The 21,379-nt window shown below is 38.4% G+C and overlaps 1 protein-coding gene and 1 long non-coding RNA gene across 3 annotated transcripts; one reads left to right on the top strand and one right to left on the bottom strand.

The window, feature by feature from the left end:
- Positions 1-1,414: 1,414 nt before the first annotated feature.
- On the bottom strand, positions 1,415-4,770 carry LOC124120540. The gene is made up of 2 exons (XM_046483386.2): positions 2,614-4,770; positions 1,415-2,396 (listed from the first exon to the last, which is right to left on the bottom strand). The coding sequence occupies exons 1-2, from the start codon at positions 3,724-3,726 to the stop codon at positions 2,028-2,030; spliced, it is 1,482 nt and encodes a 493-aa protein (XP_046339342.1). The 5' UTR covers positions 3,727-4,770; the 3' UTR covers positions 1,415-2,027.
- Positions 4,771-5,494: 724 nt separating this feature from the next.
- LOC124120535 lies at positions 5,495-13,840 on the top strand. 2 transcript variants are annotated; one of them, XR_006858846.2, is made up of 4 exons: positions 5,495-5,620; positions 6,314-6,495; positions 6,757-6,813; positions 7,938-13,840. It is a non-coding gene; the product is annotated as an uncharacterized LOC124120535 (long non-coding RNA). The 2 variants fall into 2 exon arrangements; XR_006858845.2 differs by having other exon boundaries at positions 6,757-13,840.
- Positions 13,841-21,379: the final 7,539 nt, after the last annotated feature.

The following is a 21,379-nucleotide window of genomic DNA, read 5'->3' as shown; positions in this document are numbered from 1 at the left end:
AACTGAATAGTTTGTTCAGAAATACGCCCAAACTGAATAGTTTGTTCAGTAACATGCCCACACTGAATAGTTTGTTCAGTAACATGCGCAAACTGAATAGTTTGTTCAGAAACATGCCCAAACTAAATAGTTTGTTCAGTAACATGCCAAAACTGAATACAGTCAAGTCTTGTTAATCCGCCAATTGGCTTTATCCGGCACTAATGATGGGAAGGGATTAAATCAGTGCTATTTAGACCCGTTAATCCGACAGTCTCGCACTCCGACTCCGAAACACACCTAATTTGCAACGAAATTACCAAAATCACTCATTAATCAGTCTCGTTAATCCGACACAGTGATCAGCGTACTCCGTGGTCATCTGCCCGCGAGTACACAGCCTGTGTTTTGATGCGAGACGAATTGGCTGGTAGCTGCATATAACAACGGCTGCAGAGATAAACTTGCTTAACAATAAACAATTAAAGCTTTAAATAAAGAAAACAGGATAAATCACATGCTTAGATTACCTCAATCTTATTAAAATCAGATACAAGTTTTCGCTATCGATGAGGACATCCCATTACAGGTCACGTCAGAACAACCTTTTGCGAACTATTACCTACCAATGAAATGGCCAACAGGAAGTCGACGTTAGCCACTTAGAAAGCAGCTTTCTTAAGCTTTGGGTACCAGTTTCAAAGTTGCGACTTCCATTCCAGACTATGCTTTTAAAAGTTACTGAATAGATTGTTCAGAAACATGCCCAAACTGAATAGTTTGTTCAGAAACATGCCCAAACTGAATAGTTTGTTCAGAAACATGCCCAAACTGAATAGTTTGATGGCAGTGGTGATAAAGATGAATAGATTCTTTGATTGAAAATACCCCAAGAGATTTGTGTTAATAGTAAAATGAATAACTTGTTTTCTGTAGCTCAGTAAATAAATAGTGTGTTTAATATAGCTAGAAACAAACTAATTTGTCCTAAAAACTCCACCCAAATGGATGCTTCCTTGGAAGCAATTTTGTGTTTCAGATAAACTTCAATGACGTCTGAATTGTTTAGTTCATTTCATAATAGAACATAAGGTATGTTAATGAACTCTGGTGTTCATGAGTCCTTTTCAATTACTAGTATCAAGACCAGTGAAGATCCAGGGTAGAATAGGTCTTCAGCAACCCATGCTTGCCGTAACAGGCGACTATGCTTGCCGTAAGAGGCGACCAATGGGATGCATGTCATCGTATCCAAATTGTGTGGATCAAGGCACATGATATCAATCCCTGGATTGTCTGGTTCAGACTCCATTATTTACAGAAAACTGTCATATAGCTGGAATATCGTCGAGTGCTGTGTTAAACAACAAACAAACAAACAAATTCAATTATCAATGATTTTGAATAGAAACTCCAAATGTCAGAATTTATTTCCAGACATTGACAAGATACAATAACTTCTGTGAACATCAAGGCAGTGAGAGAACATAAGTGTGCTGAGTAACATATTCCCATACAGACCATATATGTCAACCTGTGATACCAACACACCTCAGGCATAATTGATAAGGTGCATCTCAAGATTCAACTCCATTCAACAAAGTTTTGCATAAAATCTCATTGAGAGTTGGATTTTAATTTCAATAAAAGAAACCCCCAAACGTTTGATGTCATTTTCCACAGTGGTATTATGTTCCAAATTTGTAGCTTTTTAGAACCTTTATTTAAACTTATCAGACAGAAGGGGTGAAAATAATAGGCTAATCAAATGAATATTTACAATGAGCTTGGAAATTACTCGATTCAGATTGGTCAGAGGTATGAAATTACAATAACCGCCTGATAGAAATGGCCGATCAGTTTCACTTGACGTAATGAAACAAGGTACCCTGGCAGTGTGTAGAAAATACTGGTATAACAGTAAAGTGATTACTGTTACATACTGCCACTGATTGATATGCTCGTTTCATGAACATGTTTCTAATCGGAGTATACACACGGATTCAGTTGTTCACACAGAAGAGGTCCGCTCTAAATGAAATAGGTCTCTATGAGGCGTTATCCTTGATGAAATCAACACATCTTTGACAAACAGACGATTGAAACACTGAGAAACAAGCCATAATGGTTAAATGCATAGTTGATGGAATAATATACTTCATGACGGTAACATTCCTCAATTTAAGCTTCTTATAGAACTCGTCGGCATCATTATTCAAATGCCCGTCAATCTGTGCAGTCAGCAGCAGAAAGGGGGGACAACTCCTTCCGTCGATTGGTTGTGAGATGAGAGTAAGCGGCGACGCCTGGAGCCAGTTGTCCGGGTGAGGACCAAAGGCGGGGTGGAGATAGAGGCGCCTCAAGACTGGAGATGATAGCTTCTGTAAGTCGTACACTCCAGAGATGGAGACTACGCCCTGCAAGGACAAAGTTTTCACCCGATATTTATGCGATTTACAATGCCAAAACATACGTACGTGTTTTTGCGTTATTATTAACTTCATATTAAAGCAAAGATTGTATATACGTCCGTGATTAAATTAAACATGTTAAATGTTCATTTTACCAATGATTTCATTGTTTATTTTCGGAATTTTCAGGAGTATGGCTACCTGTATTGTGTTGTAGTATTACCTTGATGTCATGAGACGAGCATCCGCCGTCATCAAGCTGGTGTTTGTCAAGGGCTAGTTGAGAAACCAGTTGACCACCCGCTGAGTGGCCCATCAGAAATAACGATGTTGAGTCGAAGTACGACGTCCGTTCACTACAGTTTTTGATCCATTTCATGGCTGTAGTTATAGCTCGGATCTGCTGCGAGTTGGAGACAGACTGCCACTGCCTGGCACTGTGAAGCTGGATACTGACGCATAACAACAAAGTACAAAGATATGTGTAGACAGCAGTTTCACTGCCCACCGCGGAAGACAGGTGTGCAAGAAGGAAACAGACTGTAGTCCAGAGCAAGCGTGCTCCTAGTGGAGGTATGTCTTTTAAAGGGTTGTTACAACTGCATATTAACATTGCTAATAAGGTCAAATAATTGGTGAAAATGAACACAGATGACAGGGGCACGTTGAATACACAGTTTGTTCTTTCCAAACACTCAGCGTCAAACATCAAGACATTTTCGCATTGCATGAGGAATGAGTATATCTCGTGACTAATAAAGCAAGATGTGGATATCAGTTGGTACACTATGAAAGAAAAGATTGCACTGCCAGTGTACGACACGATGACGTCTAGTATAACCCAGGGCATCGCGGGACGGGTCAGTGGGTAGGAGATGACTGCACAGGCCACCCCGCGACACGCCAGACTCGCCCCAACATTGTGGTAAAGACCGAAGAACCACGTGGTGAAACACAACAGAAGGTTGATGCTGCCCCCAAAGTAAGTCCAGGCACGGCGGCATCCCCTCTGCCATCCACCACCATGCACAAACAGAACCACTGGCGGGGGACGGGGCCAGGCTTTGCCATCACTAAACGTAGGTGCTACCTGGCCGTGACACAACGGTGATGTTGGTTCCGGTAGAGAACAAGAATCGTTGGTGACACCCTGTCTATGGTGAATTGGGTATCCTGTAGAAAAAATCTTTTGGATCTGGTCTTTACTGGGACAGAAGAAAGTACGGGGCAGAAACAGATCAAGACAGTATTTATCTTGATGTTTGTGGTAGTTTTGGTATGGTATATCCCTCACGATAGTGTGATCCAGGTGTTCATTCACAGTTATTCTTGACATTGTGTACGCAGGCTTCGGGAGTAAAATTAAGTTTCACTAAATACGCCAGAATTGAACAAATCCACAAAACAGGATACGCCTATTCGAGAAGGTCACAGTATCAAACAGAAAGAATGCAAGAACACCCCGTTTAATCCGGGTAATACGAACATACACGTGACTTATATATATCTGACATTGCTACACCTAATGAACACAAGGCGGTGTATATATCCCACTTTCAATGAACGCACAGCTAAGAATACTGATGAACTGTCACATACTTCTCCAACCCGGTAGTAAGTTGATGAAATCGAAAACTGCGGTTTTTCCGTGGTTTCCTGGTTGAACTATGGTGCCCGGCAATGATCCGTCTTGACAGTAACCCCATCTACTGCACAATAGAATATAGCCACTGACACGAGATGTTATAGAATTTGTATGTATTATGGGTGCAGATGCCCTTCCTTCCACTGCAACAGGTCACCTTTCCGTGACCTGGACAGAGATTTGTTGCCTGTCCAGTATTTGCGAGGGTTGACCCGGTCACGTCATATATGCTGTTGTACTGTATGAGTCAAGCCGATGTATTCTCGAAACCACCCACCTTGCTACAACAGCATATGCTACAGAAAATTTACAGTTGTTTACAGGTGGTGGACAGACGCATAGATACTGGTATGATATATAACATTGATTTTGTTAACAGTACTGGGAATAATCGACATAAATTTAGGACGTAGGGCATAAATGGTTAAAATTTAAATACGCTTTGCCAAGTAAAGACAGCTAATTATATGGACATTTAAACAGATGGATGATTCATCTTCAGCTCTCAAGGGGCAGACCACGCCTTCTGCCAGTCTCTATTGGTAAATTTGTGATTAGAGGTTGTGTATTTAAGTACTCACATTGCAATGACAAATCTGTTTATCCCGTATAAATTACTAGAACTGCCTATGTTATGAGTAGATCCAATTGAAGTGATGTTACCATGGCTACTGTATTTGGTTTGACTATTGTGAGGTCGAAGTCCATGTCAGAGCATATGTCGGTGTCGATTTCCCCGGCCATTATGCAACCTTTAATCCCCCATGATCTCCTCGCAAACCAGGTCCATTGTGTAGGATGAATGTGTGCTGTGACGTGGAGATCATATATCGTTCTCCTCGTAATGGCCTCAGGATTGTAGGATATTTTGCCCCCACCCCTCCTCCCCAAATACAAGTAACATGTTTTGATGACCCCCTCCTAAAATAATTGAGCAGTTTCTAAATAATATACAAATTTATAATTTTATTAATTGAAAAAAATAGAACTGTCACAATTCATGCCCTCCAATCTCGCCTCCCTGCTCCCCTATAATCAGCGACCAGTCCCTAAACAGACCATATACTCATCAACTGCAGACAATATTTACGCCGTTGTAACAACAAGAAATAACCCCACAGTCATCGGCATGAGAACGTGTTGTGTTTGGTTGCGTTTTGGCGCATTGCAATTGTGTTTTACCTCCGATAACATACTTCATACGGTAGGATGTCTGACAATACATGGTGACAAATGCTTCTCGGTTTTATTATGAAAATCGCAATTTACAACATTTCTCAGTGTGTAAACAAATTCAATATTTGTGGGATTTTAACTACAACACCGTCGCCAAAACGTAGCATTCTATGAATGGATTTTTTCCAGGCTAATTTTAGACATTGACTTCAGCTTAACAACGTAGTGTTTACGTAGCATTGCGATTGGGCAAGCCCCGCCACGTAGTCAGGACGTTCACAGTGGGGGCTGTATATAAGCAGGTGGCAGTGCCCACACGTTGCATGGTGAGCCGAGGAGGAGGAGGGGGAGGCGGCCTGTCCCGCTCTCCTCTCTCTCGCGATGCAGACACGGCGTTGGCGACAACAAGGTAAGCTGATACACCTTCTTCATTCACACACATTTCCATTATCATTTGCTATAAGACAATTTGTTAACAATTCATTTTGGGAATTAGCCACTTCAACAATGGTGTTTGTTGACTCGAGGATTTTTAGCCACGGAAGTAGACTTATAGTACAGTCTCATTGGATATAAAGAATTTAAAGAATTTTATCGACAAAGTAGGTCACCTGAAAACCAGTGTTTTGAAATCGAGAGAAGAATTAACCTGTGCGTTATCTGGTAGATTTGTTTTGGATTTTGAATAGTTTCCAAATAGATGTTTTTGTCATATGATGATTATGTTTCGATGTCATTTCATCAGAATGTTATCAATATATGTTTCAGAGGCAATATGTTTATTGTTCATTTCGTAGTTTAGGTTATTACACAACGACATTATCTGTCATATTAATTGTGTTCAGTGTGGAGACCACACTTCGTGGCAGTTTCAGAGGCTATTTTGTCTTTTACATTTGTCTATGTTGTCACTCCGAACTGATCAATGTTATCAGTTGATAGCCCTATCAGGACGAAGGTAACTGTTTCTCAGGTGACAGCTTTTGTTATTCACATGTCTGTGCCATGGGCACATTTGCACGTTAGCATATGTATGTTTTATCTATTGCAACAGGTATTGTGTCAAATGACGTGTATTATGTGGGTTTTACTTCTGTTACAGCCCCCATGTCCTCGCCACGTCATGCTAACTATAGACGCTAATACCTTAGAGAAAGCAGCAGTTTACACAGTGCAAGCCCCGATGAGCTATGATATTGAAGTCATCTAGGCTATAGAGTTGAATATGCACCTTCAGCCGATCTAGTTCACGTCGACATATCGTGTCAATAAAATTGGTTATTGGTAAGGTGATACTATACAAAAGTAGTATAGTGCACAGTTGGTCTTATGTGTTCAACACAAGTAATTGTATTGCCATGGTACAGATCCTCTATATCCTACGAATTATGTACCACACATGTTCATAAATCAACAGTTTCATAACTTTAATTTATTTTCTACGAGATAACGTAAATGATTATATCAATGAAAATATAACATAATGATAATGTTATTTCTAATAATATTGGTCATGATAAAATTGATTTTTATTTCCACCTGAAGGACATCTACCGGACTAATGTTTCTGTCATCACGTACACACGGCAGTGATCAGTCAAGGTAGATACCCCTGCACTCCTCTAGAGTGTGGTAAGGTTCAAGGCCACTCTGAAGATATAGACAACACACTCCACCTGTCATCGACCAACGCTCTTGTACATGTTCTTGGTTTCTTTCACACTACACGCATTCGTTCTTGACTCAAACGCGTTCGTTCATCGTATGGTTACACTTCTATTTAGCTTGGTATCGAACAATTTGTGAATTAATGTCCTTTCCGCTGAACAGCAGCTGGTTCACGTACTGGAACCCATTGATTTACTCTCTCGCTGTATGCGCCTGGGTCACGTACTGGATGATTTACTCACGTGCTCTCAGATATATGATATCATTATGCAGATGGGTCACGCAGGTGTCCATGACAGCATAACAGCCCGACAAGAGCCATGCATGTACCACGTGTCAACATTATATGCGCAGCGCACATAAACACATGCCTTCTTTCCCGCAGTGGCAGTTCGACTTGCACGTTACAAGCTTACTCATAACATGTTACCATTCAAACAACTGTCTGAAGTCTAATTATGGACGTTAAAACCCGTTGGTATCTGTATGTCAGTTGTCAAATGGCAGATGGACTGGTCATTTATTTTTATTTATTTGGGGTGTTTGGGTATGAGACATTGAAACATTAGCGAAAGGAGGGGATTTGGGGTCGCCATAGTTTATCACAAATGTACCGTGGACCAAGTTTTGTCGAACCCAGGATCTTAACTAGTAGTCCATGTGAATAGACCGTGTTATCTTTCCGCAACGTTTACCCTTAAACGACAGTAGCTGTGTAGCTCATCCCATAGTTTTCGGACAGAAGCCATGTACACGCTGCAGCAGTTTCGCAGTATCATCTGGTTATACATGAGGGCATAATTGTATCCATCACAATTTGTAATCCCGCAACATACATGTAGTTAACAAGGAGGTCAATGACTAATGGGAATTTGTATTATTGTCGCATGAACATATACTAGTATATAATATAAAGAGTTCAAACAAGACGGAAGGGAACGAATCATACAAACCATCTCGCGCTAATCCTTGTAAACAATCAGGAATGGAGCTTGCCATGTCCTACCTACATGTTCAAACATTTCTTGACTTAAAACAATTTCATGTTACAATTTCAGATTAGTCCCAGCTTGCGGCCGACAAGGTTCATACAGCAATATTTGAATGAATACCAATGCGTCTTTAATAGATGTGTTCGAAAGTTGATGGTTTATCATGTTGCGATTTCTACTCATTGAAAACTCATACTAGCTTCCGACAGCTTCTACTCATTGTATACCCATGGCAGCTTGCAATAGCTTTACAACTGTACAGGACTTGTATTGTTTACGTTGCATACACTGTCTTATCGGTAGACGGGGCATACATTTTTTAGGTAGAAAGACAGCAGAACTAATGTACTTGCATACGATATCAATCTGTTAAAAAAAATTTCTCTTGATGTCCGTGTTTATTTGCTTATCTCGCATATATAACATGAATAATGAAATATTTAACAGAGCTTTGAGTCCTGTATTTTCAAGAAAATCCAAAAGTTGCTGTTGCTTATCAAAGCATTGTATAGTAATGTGACAATATCCGTCTCGATAGTTTACATTTCAAGCCGGTAATATCTAGACTTTGGCTTTGCACATAATGGCTATATTTGTAATGAACAATATCAGAACTACCTGTTTGTCTGTGTGTTAGTATGGTTTTTGTTTTGTCTTTAATCAGTGGGAAATGGCTGACAATTAGTTGCAAGTTCAAAGTAGTAAGTAGTTTGCGAAATAAAGGGTAGAATTGCGTATATTTAACATGTTTTCGTGATAACATTAAGGAATGGTATGATGCACTTTCTGAGTAAGCACATATTTATAAGACATAAAACTAAACACACTTGACATGTACATGAAGAAATAACACCAATCTCTCGGCTATGGTCATAGATCACCGCCTGTGAAAATGTGTATGTTTGATGTTTTTCGTGTTTACTGTTTATTTACGAAAATCCACCAATGGAGGAAAAGCTATTTTGACATGATGCCGTGCCCTAATGTATAAGAACTACAATGTGATACAATCCTCTCTTGACTGATCTTTTGCGGCCTTGAGCTATCCTTTGCACAGACATACATTTTAAGCATATTTAAGCTACTTGCCTATTTATTGCTCTGTTCTGACAGATAACTCATAATTCACTCTAGAAAGTAAGATGCACATACACACCCGAAATATAGAGCTATGAAACTAAAACTAACAAAATACTGTATCAAGTTATTGTCTAAAAGAGCAGGTGTCGGACGTACCTAAATCTCCTTGTTCCTGGGGGCGGTCGGGTAGCCTAGTGGTTAAAGCGTTCGCTCGTCACGCCGAAGACCCGGTTCGATTCCCGACATGGGTATAATGTGTGAAGCCCATTTCTGGTGTCCTCCGCCGTGATATTGCTGGAATATTGCTAAAAGCGGCGTTAATAAATACTCACTCACTTCTTGTTACTGCTGTTATTGTACATTCATCCTCTGAATGTATAGGCTTGTATTAAGCTCGCTTTGTCCTCAATAATCTGATCAAAACAATACAATCTCCGTCTTATACTAAAAAAATTATCCATGTATATGTAGAGTCTTGCGTTTTGATATAATCTTGTGCATGTCTTGTATGGTTTGGAAAGTTGAAGACAATTATTTGCATTCAAACTAGTACGTCGTTTGCGAACTACAGGGTAGAATTGTGTGTTTATAACAGGGTTGGCTTTCATGGTAATCTTGGGGAGTGCTGATAATGGTGTGATGTAACATTTGTTGATAACCACACTTCTTAAGAAAGCACACATTTAAAATGCAACTAACTAACTCACTCTTTTGTGGAAACAACACCAGCGTCTTAACTATGATATCACATTACTATCTTGAAAATGTGCATGTTTGATGTATTTATGTTGCTGCTGTTTATTTGACGAAACTCCAATACATAGAAGAAAAGCTATTCATACATGATATACCGTGATATATTAGAACGAACAACTCCAATGTGATTGTCACAATATTCTCTTGACTGATCTTTTTCTGGCCCTGAGATATCCCTTGAACACACATACATTTCAAGTATATTTAATGGACTTGAATACTAATACTCTTAATTTAATCCGAATTGTAGTGACAAATGTGTCCTAATTCAATTGTAGAAAGTATGAGAAAGGTGTATTCAATTCCAACCCAAAATATAGAGTTTTCAAACTAACGCTAATCCAACAAACTACCGTTTCAAATTATGGTTTTGTTCAATGAACATGTCCCTGGTACATGGAAAAGCAATGACTTTGAAATGTTTTATCACTGAATGCAAAGGTATATTGAAAGGAAGTTCATAGTAATACTACCACTTCCCCTTATAATTGTACCTTCATCTCCTTGTTATTGCTGTTATAGTAGCACTTCTTTTAATAGAATTTCCACGTTACATGTGTATCTCTACTAATGGCCAAATAGGATAGTGTAAAAGTGAAAAACTGATTTGCGCATGCATTGAGCGCAAATGCCCGATGTCGATTTCATAGAATAAATCTGAGAGCAAAACCAACTTTGAAATGCTTGTTTCAGCCACTTAGAGAAATGGCAAATATAATCTTATGCTATTAACGTTGACACAATCGACTTATAATGCCGACAATGTGTTTTCAACTGGTATTTAAAATAAAAGAAAACCATTTATTCATAATTCCAATGTATATTCTTGTATTTTTCACGCTTTGATGGCTACAATCTGACCCAAACCCCGCAATTCAGTCTTACACCCATAAATGAACAATGTGTATGTAGAGTACGAAAGTTCATTCCACAGAGTTCATTTCACAGAGTAAAAGTTAATCAGACTTGATTTCATGCCCTGATGTATTAGAACAACTACGATGTGATACTCACAATGCTCTCTTGACTGAATTGGAGTGACAAATGTGTTACAATTCAATGGTAGAAAGTAGTATACACATGCATTTAATTCCCTACCGAAAGATAGAGTTTTCAAAGTAAAGCTATTGTAAGAAAATACCGTATCAAATTATGGTTTTGTTCAATGAACGATATACATGGAAACGCAATGACTTTGACCATGTTTTGTCACTGATTGCATATGAGCACATGGAGGCAAGTGCATAGTAACATAACCCCTTCCCCTATACCTGCATCTCCTCCTTGTTACTGCTGTTATAATAGCATATGGTCTAATTTGATTCACACGTAACATCTTTATCACTCTAAGGGACCATGTAGGATAGTGTAAAAGTGAAAAATGATGTGCGAATGACTTGGATATGTTTGAAAGTGTAGTCATCCTTTGGTAAGAAATGCCATTTACTCCTTTTATTCTTTATCCTGAAGCCAAACATGCAACACAATGTTGACGATATGAATCTGTTGAAAGTGTTTGACTCATGGTGTCCGTCTTTGTTTGGTTATCCCTCATACATAACCTAAATTATGAAAGATAACCAGAGGTTTGCTTGGTGTTTATGATAATGGTCCAAAGTCGTCGCCCTAATATACAATATTCTCCCTGTCTGGGAAGCGCAAATGCACGAGGTAGATTTCATAGATAAATCCGACTGCAAAACCAACTTTGAAAGTAGTGTTTCAAGTACGTAAAGAAATGACAAATATGAATCTTATGCCATTAACGCATTCGACTTAAAATACCGAATCTACTTCCAGTGGGTTTTCATCTGGAATATATACCGAGTATTTATGAAATCCATTCATTCATACTTCCAATGTATGTGATTGTATTTTGCACGCTTTGTAGTCCACAATCTCAGCAAATCCCACGATGTCCTTCTTACACCCATAAATGATCCATGTTTGTGTAGAGTATGTGTTTTGGTATAATTTTGAGTGTGTCTTCAACGGGTTGGAAAGGGAAAGACAACTATATGCATGATCAAACTGGTGTGTGGTTTACGAAATAGAGGGTAGAATTGTGTGTATATAACAGGGCTGGTTTTCATGGTATATTGGTATTGAATGCTGATAATGGTGTGATGAAACTTGTGTTGATAAACAGACTTCCTAAGAAAGCACCCGTGTATGAACCAAAAAACTAAACTCACTCTTTTGTGGAAAGAACACAAACCTCTTAGCTATGGTGTCACATATTACTTTCATGAAAACGTGCATGTTTGATGTATCTGCGTTGTTACTGTTAATTGGACGAAAGTTCATTCCACAGAATAAAAGCTAGTCAGACTTGATTTCATGCCCTGATATATTATAACAACTACAATGTGATACTCACAGTGCTCTCTTGACTGACTGATCTTTTTCGGTCCTGAGCTATGTTTTGTACAGACATACATTTTAATATATTTAATGGATTTGAATACTAATTGCTCTTAAATTACTCCCAATTGGAGTGCCAAATGTGTTACAATTCAATGGTAGAAAGTAGTATACACATGCATTTAATTCTCACCCGAAAGATAGAGTTTTCAAAGTAAGGCTATTGTAAGAAAATACCGTATCAAATTATGGTTTTGTTCAATGAACGATGTACATGGAAACGCAATGACTTTGTCCATGTTTTATCACTGAATGCATATGAGCACATGGAGGCAAGTGCATAGTAACATAACCCCTTCCCCTTATACCTGCATCTCCTCCTTGTTACTGCTGTTATAATAGCATATGGTATTATTTGATTCACACGTAACATCTTTATCACTCTAAGGGACCATGTAGGATAGTGTAAAAGTGAAAAATGATGTGCGAATGACTTGGATATGTTTGAAAGTGTAGTCATCCTTTGGTAAGAAATGCCATTTACTCCTTTTATTCTTTATCCTGAAGCCAAACATGCAACACAATGTTGACGATATGAATCTGTTGAAAGTGTTTGACTCATGGTGTCCGTCTTTGTTTGGTTATCCCTCATACATAACCTAAATTATGAAAGATAACCAGAGGTTTGCTTGGTGTTTATGATAATGGTCCAAAGTCGTCGCCCTAATATACAATATTCTCCCTGTCTGGGAAGCGCAAATGCACGAGGTAGATTTCATAGATAAATCCGACTGCAAAACCAACTTTGAAAGTAGTGTTTCAAGTACGTAAAGAAATGACAAATATGAATCTTATGCCATTAACGCATTCGACTTAAAATACCGAATCTACTTCCAGTGGGTTTTCATCTGGAATATATACCGAGTATTTATGAAATCCATTCATTCATACTTCCAATGTATGTGATTGTATTTTGCACGCTTTGTAGTCCACAATCTCAGCAAATCCCACGATGTCCTTCTTACACCCATAAATGATCCATGTTTGTGTAGAGTATGTGTTTTGGTATAATTTTGAGTGTGTCTTCAACGGGTTGGAAAGGGAAAGACAACTATATGCATGATCAAACTGGTGTGTGGTTTACGAAATAGAGGGTAGAATTGTGGGTATATAACAGGGCTGGTTTTCATGGTATATTGGTATTGAATGCTGATAATGGTGTGATGAAACTTGTGTTGATAAACAGACTTCCTAAGAAAGCACCCGTGTATGAACCAAAAAACTAAACTCACTCTTTTGTGGAAAGAACACAAACCTCTTAGCTATGGTGTCACATATTACTTTCATGAAAACGTGCATGTTTGATGTATCTGCGTTGTTACTGTTAATTGGACGAAAGTTCATTCCACAGAATAAAAGCTAGTCAGACTTGATTTCATGCCCTGATATATTATAACAACTACAATGTGATACTCACAGTGCTCTCTTGACTGACTGATCTTTTTCGGTCCTGAGCTATGTTTTGTACAGACATACATTTTAATATATTTAATGGATTTGAATACTAATTGCTCTTAAATTACTCCCAATTGGAGTGCCAAATGTGTTACAATTCAATGGTAGAAAGTAGTATACACATGCATTTAATTCTCACCCGAAAGACAGAGTTTTCAAAGTAAGGCTATTGTAAGAAAATACCGTATCAAATTATGGTTTTGTTCAATGAACGATGTACATGGAAACGCAATGACTTTGTCCATGTTTTATCACTGATTGCATATGAGCACATGGAGGCAAGTGCATAGTAACATAACCCCTTCCCCTTATACACTACTGCCTAAAAGTTCATTCCCCTAACACGCGTTCAGAACGCGTGTAACACGCATGTGACACGGGTGCTCAACGGGTTGCACACGGGGTGAGCACCCGTTGCACACGGGTGTGCAACGGGTGTGCAGCGCGTGTGCAACCCGGGACCGGGTTCCAGTTGAAGTTGACAAAATTATCAAATGAATAGTGAGATAAAACAAAACAGTGAGATGTGAAATTTGAGTTAATGAGCGGCCATTGAGCTGTGTTCACCAGACCGTAAATACAAGGTCGGCCCGTCTTAATTAGTGTTCGGTTGTCAGACTTTTATGGCATGAACCATTCCACTAGGGTCCCGTCTAGCCATTGTGGCTAGCCGACAGTAGAACAGTAGTGAATTTAGTTGCGAGTTTATTGCTAGGGGAACCCCCGTGTTGACACGATTGTCGCGGGTTGGTAAATGTTCGCCATTAATAAAATGATTGTTTGTGGATTGCGAACATATTCATTTGCCCACACGAGTCATTCCATTTGATTGCAAATATAACGTTTTTCGTTCGCCAAATTTATGCTTTAGACAGTACAATTATGATATAGCCGTCACCACTACTAATGTATCATTATTTCACGTAGGAATATGTCCCATTTCCCCACACCCCACTTTCTGTTTTGTATTTTGAAAGAATAAATAAAAGAAGGTTTTGTGTGGGACACTTTTATACTAATTATAAGAGGATGTTGTAAATGAATATGAACAGCCATGCTGTCTGACTGTTGATAGAATTTGAGATCTTCACAATCACCGGGTGTGACCATGTAGACAGAATCTTGTTAGGGTTTGTGATTTTTACATTTGCCCAATGACCATAGTGAGTATTGTTGGGGATACCAAACGTAACAGTTTATTATTAGAGGTTGTGAGTACCTATACCACGTAGATAGGATATATTTAGGATTTTAATCCTTCTTTGAGAGGCATTTAGAAGTTGGAGTACTACGTTAGGATAAGATTTATGGGTGACTTTAATCCTTTCTTTCTCTGTGGGTAATCCTTTCACGTTGATTGGAGGAAGTCACTCAACCAGGTCATGACAGGTCGTGATTTTACTCACTAACTACTGTGAGCGTTTTTGGCATAACATCTTTTCTTGTATAAACATAGAAACGATGCTCACTCACTGTTAATCTTCTGCAGTTTGCTGGCAAAGTGGGGATAAACCTCAGTGTCAAAGACGATCAAACTTAGTTCGAATCCTTGTTTATATGTGACATCTCCCAAATTGGGACATGTTCATAAACTTGGCAAGTGATGATGAATTTTAATATTAATATTATTATAGTTTATGAAATTGTTAATAAAACTTTAATAAAATTGTGCTTCACTCTCACGAAAAATATATTGTCTGTGAGTAAATTTATATGTCACGTTTCATCGGCATTTTTCAGTGATATTGGGACTACATGAAACATGGCTGGTTTTACATTTCTGATACAGGTGCTTGACTGACTGAGTAGTTCATGATCAATTAGATATGTTTAAATCAGTCAAGTTTGCAACAATAGATGAATAAGTTGATACATTTGGACCGCAGTTACCGATTAACAACTTAAGACATAGAAACAGGGAGGAGATATATAACCAAACCTATGGTCCTGTTGAGACAGTTGACAGTTAGAACGTTGGATTAAATGTCAGTAACTAATTTGAACATTCCCCAGTAATATCATAAAATACATCATAACTCATAACAGTCCGAGAAACAGCTTCCAGCCATATGCTAGTATTGAATGGACAATCGCTTTTGACAGTTTAAAAATAAACTCACCTTAAGGTGCTTGGCAAGTCAAAACTGACCTCCCTGAATATGTTTTTTAGGTTTGACAGCAACTATGCTTGTGGATTTCAGAGATAGACATGATTTGTTAGCTAGATGTTATTACAATAAGCGAAAATGTCTTAAAAGTCCACAGTTTGTTTATTAGTACAAAAAGTGTGTTATAGATCTATCAACGTTTTCTTTTATTGAACATAATATTTGCACTATATTGCTGTTAGCTGTAAATAATCTAGCCTCCCCATGTACGTAACTTACATATATTTATGTATGACCAGAACAGCAAATAAAGTTCTGGTAGATAGGTACCTCGGAGATTTAACGTGCGCTTTCCGACTTAAGCCTATCTCGCACACGGGGAAGCACTTATACTATTAGGGTAAAAAAGCGTAATGATTAAATAAAGAAGTGCACACACCCCAAAAAAATATAAGTTTACAGCCCATTCTAATAAAGTTAAAGGGGTTGCGGTTTGGCTGGGTGGGAGTGGGTGATAAAAGAATATTCAATAATATGGAAAAGTTTGGGCCTGGGGGGGGGGGGGGGGGGGCAAGCGTGGGAAAGCACGGCGTCGGCTGGCGAGCATATGTGGCTAGAAGTCTAGCGGCGGTATCCTTCTAGTAGTCTCTTGGTCAGCTTCTCATCCTGGGGGTTGGGATTCTGGTAGAGACTCTTGGCAAGGAGGGCGGCGGTATTGGCGACGAAGTGGTTTGAGGTCGGTACGCCACTACTCTGGAAGAAGTGGTACAAGTCTGTGTAGTTTGTGATGTCGTACTCGATGTCCTGTCCCCCCTTCTTGTGCACCATGACGAAAGGGACTCCTTGTTTGGCGTAGAGATGTTCCTTTGGGGTGTTGATCTGGTCAACCTTGAGATCCGGCCGGGCCTGGTAGTGGTTGATCGGAATGTCTGACTTTTCCACTAGTAATTAAAGTTCTTTGGTATGACCTCTTTTATCCCTGCTGACGTTATCCTAATGTTCAATTTCAGTCTGCCTCACCAAGCGTAAGAAAGCATTGTACATGTTCTGATAAACCATACTGATGCAATTAAGCAAATGAATATTTGCTGTGGGCAAATATCTATTTTCTATATATATATTTGTGGATATGAAGCATTCTAGTTAATTGTGGATACACTGGGCAGACAGAATTGTGTTTATTTCCAGGCCATCCTGATCGTCGTTTACTACTATAAGGTGTATGTTTTGAGGCAAGATCAAAGGCGCCGCACAGCATTTATTAGATAACAGACGGGGTCGTCCGTTTCGCTTTAAACAACCACCCCACCCTGTCTGTAGGAGTTATATAATCGGTGCGCAAATAACTGTGTCAAGTCCACTGCCGGGCTGATGCGGTGTCAGTGTCAGCGATGAACATGAATGCTCAAATTATAGACCTGTAGCACTCACAAGTTGCTCAGCCAAAATATTTGAAAAGTGTATATTCAATTCTCTGATAACAGCAAATATAACCCTAGAAATAGATTCAACATACAAACAATCAAATGTAGAACACAGACCTATGCTTAATAATAATTTCTTCTGGATATGATCAACCTGCGGAACCCTCTATCCGATGAAGTAACTAATGCTCGCTCATTAAAAGAAATCAAATCATTAATTAATCGTTCTGATGCAATTACTAATAATTTTGACTTCAAATATTTTCATAGATCATGCCAAATTGTCCACTGTCGCCTTAGGCTCGGCTGCAGTGACTTAAACGCTGATAAGTTTAGACGACATGTATCAGACATACCAGACTGCACTTGTGGATATCACCTTGAAGATGCAATTCACTTTTTCTATAACTGTCAAAAAATACGATAATATCAGAAACACTGTGACAAGTGTGTATTTCTACACACATGGGTATGGTCTAAAAATAATATTACGTGGCAGTAGTTAAGCAGTTCTACAAACATGACTCTTCTTAAATCAGTTCACGACATCATTGTCAAAAGCAAAAGGTTTGAGTAGCTTAATTTTATGCATGTAGTAAAGGAAAACTGCATTACCGTATTTCACAGACACCACTTGCTTCAGTGTATTGGCTTTGTGTATTTCATTTGTGCATTTTGTATGTTTATGTTCATCACTCTCTTATATATATCCAGCTGTTGTTAAGTTGTTACCTGGAGTGGTATTACATAAGCAAGTTTTGCTTGTTTACCGATCCAGGTTTCTTTTGAAATAAAAATACGTTTAAGCCAACACAGCTAACCCTAAAACACATGATTGTAAACTATTCAAAAAGGAGCACTAATCTCTGGCTTCTTCTCGGGTGTCGGACTCAAACTCAAACTCATTTATTCTTAGAATAACATGACATACAATTATCTACAATTTTTATTGTGTACAATTTAACAAAAATAATAAAAATAGGATACGTGGATACTAATACAATTTACCAATTGTATTGTATACATTGTTAAGGAATTTAGATAGGCCTTTTAGATTTCTTACACTGTTAGTGGTCATAATTTTCTTAAATGTTTGGAAACTTAAGATATTGCTTATTTAAGAGTTCATATCGTCGTTGGTGAAAAGCTTCACATTGGAAAAAATAATGCAATTCATCTCCCATAGCGATAGATTCACTGAGTGGACACTGGCTGTCTTCCCAGGGAATGTTCAGCCATCGACCTGTTTCAACTGGTAATCCTTGGTTAGAAAATTCTGACTTTAATCTTGAGAGCAGTAGATATTTCGCAAATGAAGGTTGATTCTTCTGGTAATACGACCTTTTGATTTCCGCTTGGGCTTTCTAGCTGCCGTGAGTCAATTTGCTCGTTAACGCAACCGAGCGTGACAAGAGACTGGGCTACCAGTCTGCAATGACAGCTAAATAAGCTTACGCATTTTTGAAAACTGATTGGTTACCCGTGATCTATGAAGATTTCAACAAAGGGCGCATGGTAATTAATTTCTTCAGCCTAAACAAACAGACAAATAACGGCGAAAGCTCATCGGATGTCGTTATTTGGAAATACCCCTGATGGTTACAGTTTAATAATAAAAAAAGTATCCCTGAGTGAAAGCATTTGCGGATTTCGGATTGCGTGGATGATACAATTACTACTCCCTTGTTGTCATCCACATTTTCTGGTATAACCCTACACTTGTGTATTTGTCGTAATTCACTTGCTGCTCAGTTAATGAATTTATAACATGTATACTTAGTTGTAGCACCACTCAGATTATAAAGGTTCACATTTGGTCTTTCTTGTACCTGGGGTAATTATTCAATCTAAATCCAGGTTTGAAGTGAGGTGGAATGTGAGTTATGTGATACGCACGTGGCAGCCCAACAAGAGATGTACGGTCAGTTGCTTTACTTTTTTTGTAAATCAACTGATCATTCCCAGACATCAAAGGATCAACAGGAAATACGTTGATTGATTAATTACTGTTATCTTGCACAGTGGATATGTCAAAAGTAAGTGTTTACATGTGAAGGTAGGTTTACTAAACCTAGGCAATACACTCATATCATGGCGTGAAGTACAGATGTAAAAACAACATACTTTGTTCAAAGGGTAACCGATAATACACTGACTGGTTGTTCATTGTTATCTAACTCAATGTATGTTTTTAAGAACCGAGGACATTATAAAAATAGTTGTCACGTGGGCTTTCTCAGCTAACTTGGCAGCTATGTGAAACATTTGGAACAAACTAAGTGATCAGTTAAGAAACAAACACGGGTTATAATATTCGATACATTTAAATAACGTTTAAAACGATATATTTAAATATTTTAATATATTTCATATATATTCCAAATATTGTTTCCAAATAACTATTATTAAAGTATTTGATTCTCACATAGACATTTGACATCGAATAAGTATTTTTGTACAGCTGCAGACGCAATGGATATTGTTCCTTTATGTTGATATTCCCGGATACATTATAACTTTGGTAGGTTGTAATAATTATATTTGCATTTTGTTTTCATTCATTCGCTGCAGCTTTGAACAGAATCATTCTTGTTCCTTTCCGTTTGGTTGGGAAGTTTTTCGATGCGCGATAGACGTTGTTTTCACAAGTATTTTCTTTTGTAAGCGTGTATATGTTACAGTCAATGTGTAAAATATGATTCACTCAGGCAATTTATTAAATATCTAAATATGTCAGTCATTTTACAAATTGACTGAATAATCCATTCATTTATTTAACCGACTGACTAAAAATGATAAAGACGATCAAAAGAGCTTAAACACATCACAATATATTAATTATGCTAAGAAAAGAAGCCCAACAATACAGAACTCTACTTGGTGATGATATTAAACATAAACAAATATTTGGAATTCGTTATCATATTAATAAAGATGGACATATTTTTCAGTTAATTTGTAAAATAAACTGAATATTTAGGCTTTTAATAAATTTCCTTAGTGAAATATGTTTACATTTTGAATGTAAACATATACACACGGTAAAATAAGCAATGTTCAGATGAAATATTTACTTTGTGTTGCAAGTCAAAATAGTGTACACAAAGATCGCACAATTACCAAGCAAGTGACTTACCAAAACTGCATCACCATTACCGATGCTCCCCACAAATATACCTACATTTCTAAAACCGTATTTCATTTTTGTTGATCAATGTGACCATACGTCCTTCTACTTTCAATAAAAATGCGCTTACGAATGGCGAGCACAGGTCGCGAACAAGTCTAGATTTCTGCTATATCATCCGGGTACTCACTGGGAAAATACAGTAATGCACAGGTAACAACTACCCCCGCGGAATTGCTTTAGATCAGTGCTCCTTTGTACGTTGAATTACTATATATTGTGAATGCCAAAATGATGTATCAAGGATCAAGTAGAAGATACATTGACCGTAGCGCTGGGAGTTTATTCAACAGACCCGTGAAAATAGCACTGCTGTTTCTTACTACTTATTTGAGATGACGCAGTCAAAGCTCACTTCTCCTGGCGGCCATTATCGAACGGCCAGCTAAAACACAACCCCGCGCTTACGTCTACAGGTCTCTTCCTGTAGTACGGTAATTAGTATTCTCTCCCTCAAGTGTATCCTCAATGATATAACCCACCCTCATTAATTACATGCTGCTCTTTCCCAGCCTCACGGCCATGGAGCTGAGATAAAGAGTCCAAGTCATCATAAAGTAATTAGGGTCCAATAAAAACAATGCGCCGCCAAACCTCATACATATTATCACTGAAAGTCGTACTACAGACGGTTAATGTCAAATCACAATAAAAGCATTTCAATTGCAATAACATGTTTCAGGACCATGTATTCTCTTAACACCATCGGATTTAGAAGCAATAGTCGTATAAAACAAGACAGATCTATTTAAACACAACAGTATTCATGTTATTCCAACAAAATCACATAAAGAAAGGAGACATTAGCAAATACATGTGTATTATCATTTTTCGTCAGGATTACAAAATTTTCTCTCCTTGTTACCACCTCCAGGTTCAGCTTTAGACGGGTCCTCCTTTGGTCAAAAGTTTGTTCCCCCTCTAATGAGTGTGTCACGCGTTGCACGCGAGTGGCGGACGGGGTGCACACCCGTGTGCAACGCGTTGCACACGGGTATCACACGCGTGACCAACCCGATGCACACTGGTTGCGTAACGCGTTGCCCATCCGTGTAAGGGGAATGAACTTCTAGG

Source organism: Haliotis rufescens, unplaced genomic scaffold (assembly GCF_023055435.1).
Source record: "Haliotis rufescens isolate VD_foot unplaced genomic scaffold, xgHalRufe1.0.p SCAF_2, whole genome shotgun sequence".
Taxonomy (NCBI): domain Eukaryota; kingdom Metazoa; phylum Mollusca; class Gastropoda; order Lepetellida; family Haliotidae; genus Haliotis; species Haliotis rufescens.
Note: the sequence above shows the minus strand (reverse complement) of the source record. Positions and strands in the feature narration are given on the sequence as shown.

Excerpts from the sequence above, each read along its gene's own strand:
- LOC124120540 (XM_046483386.2), bottom strand. The coding sequence starts at position 3,726 with ATGTCAAGAATAACTGTGAATGAACACCTGGATCACACTATCGTGAGG. Across the intron at positions 2,397-2,613 it reads GCTCGTCTCATGACATCAAG|GGCGTAGTCTCCATCTCTGG; the intron begins GTAATACTACAA and ends TTGTCCTTGCAG.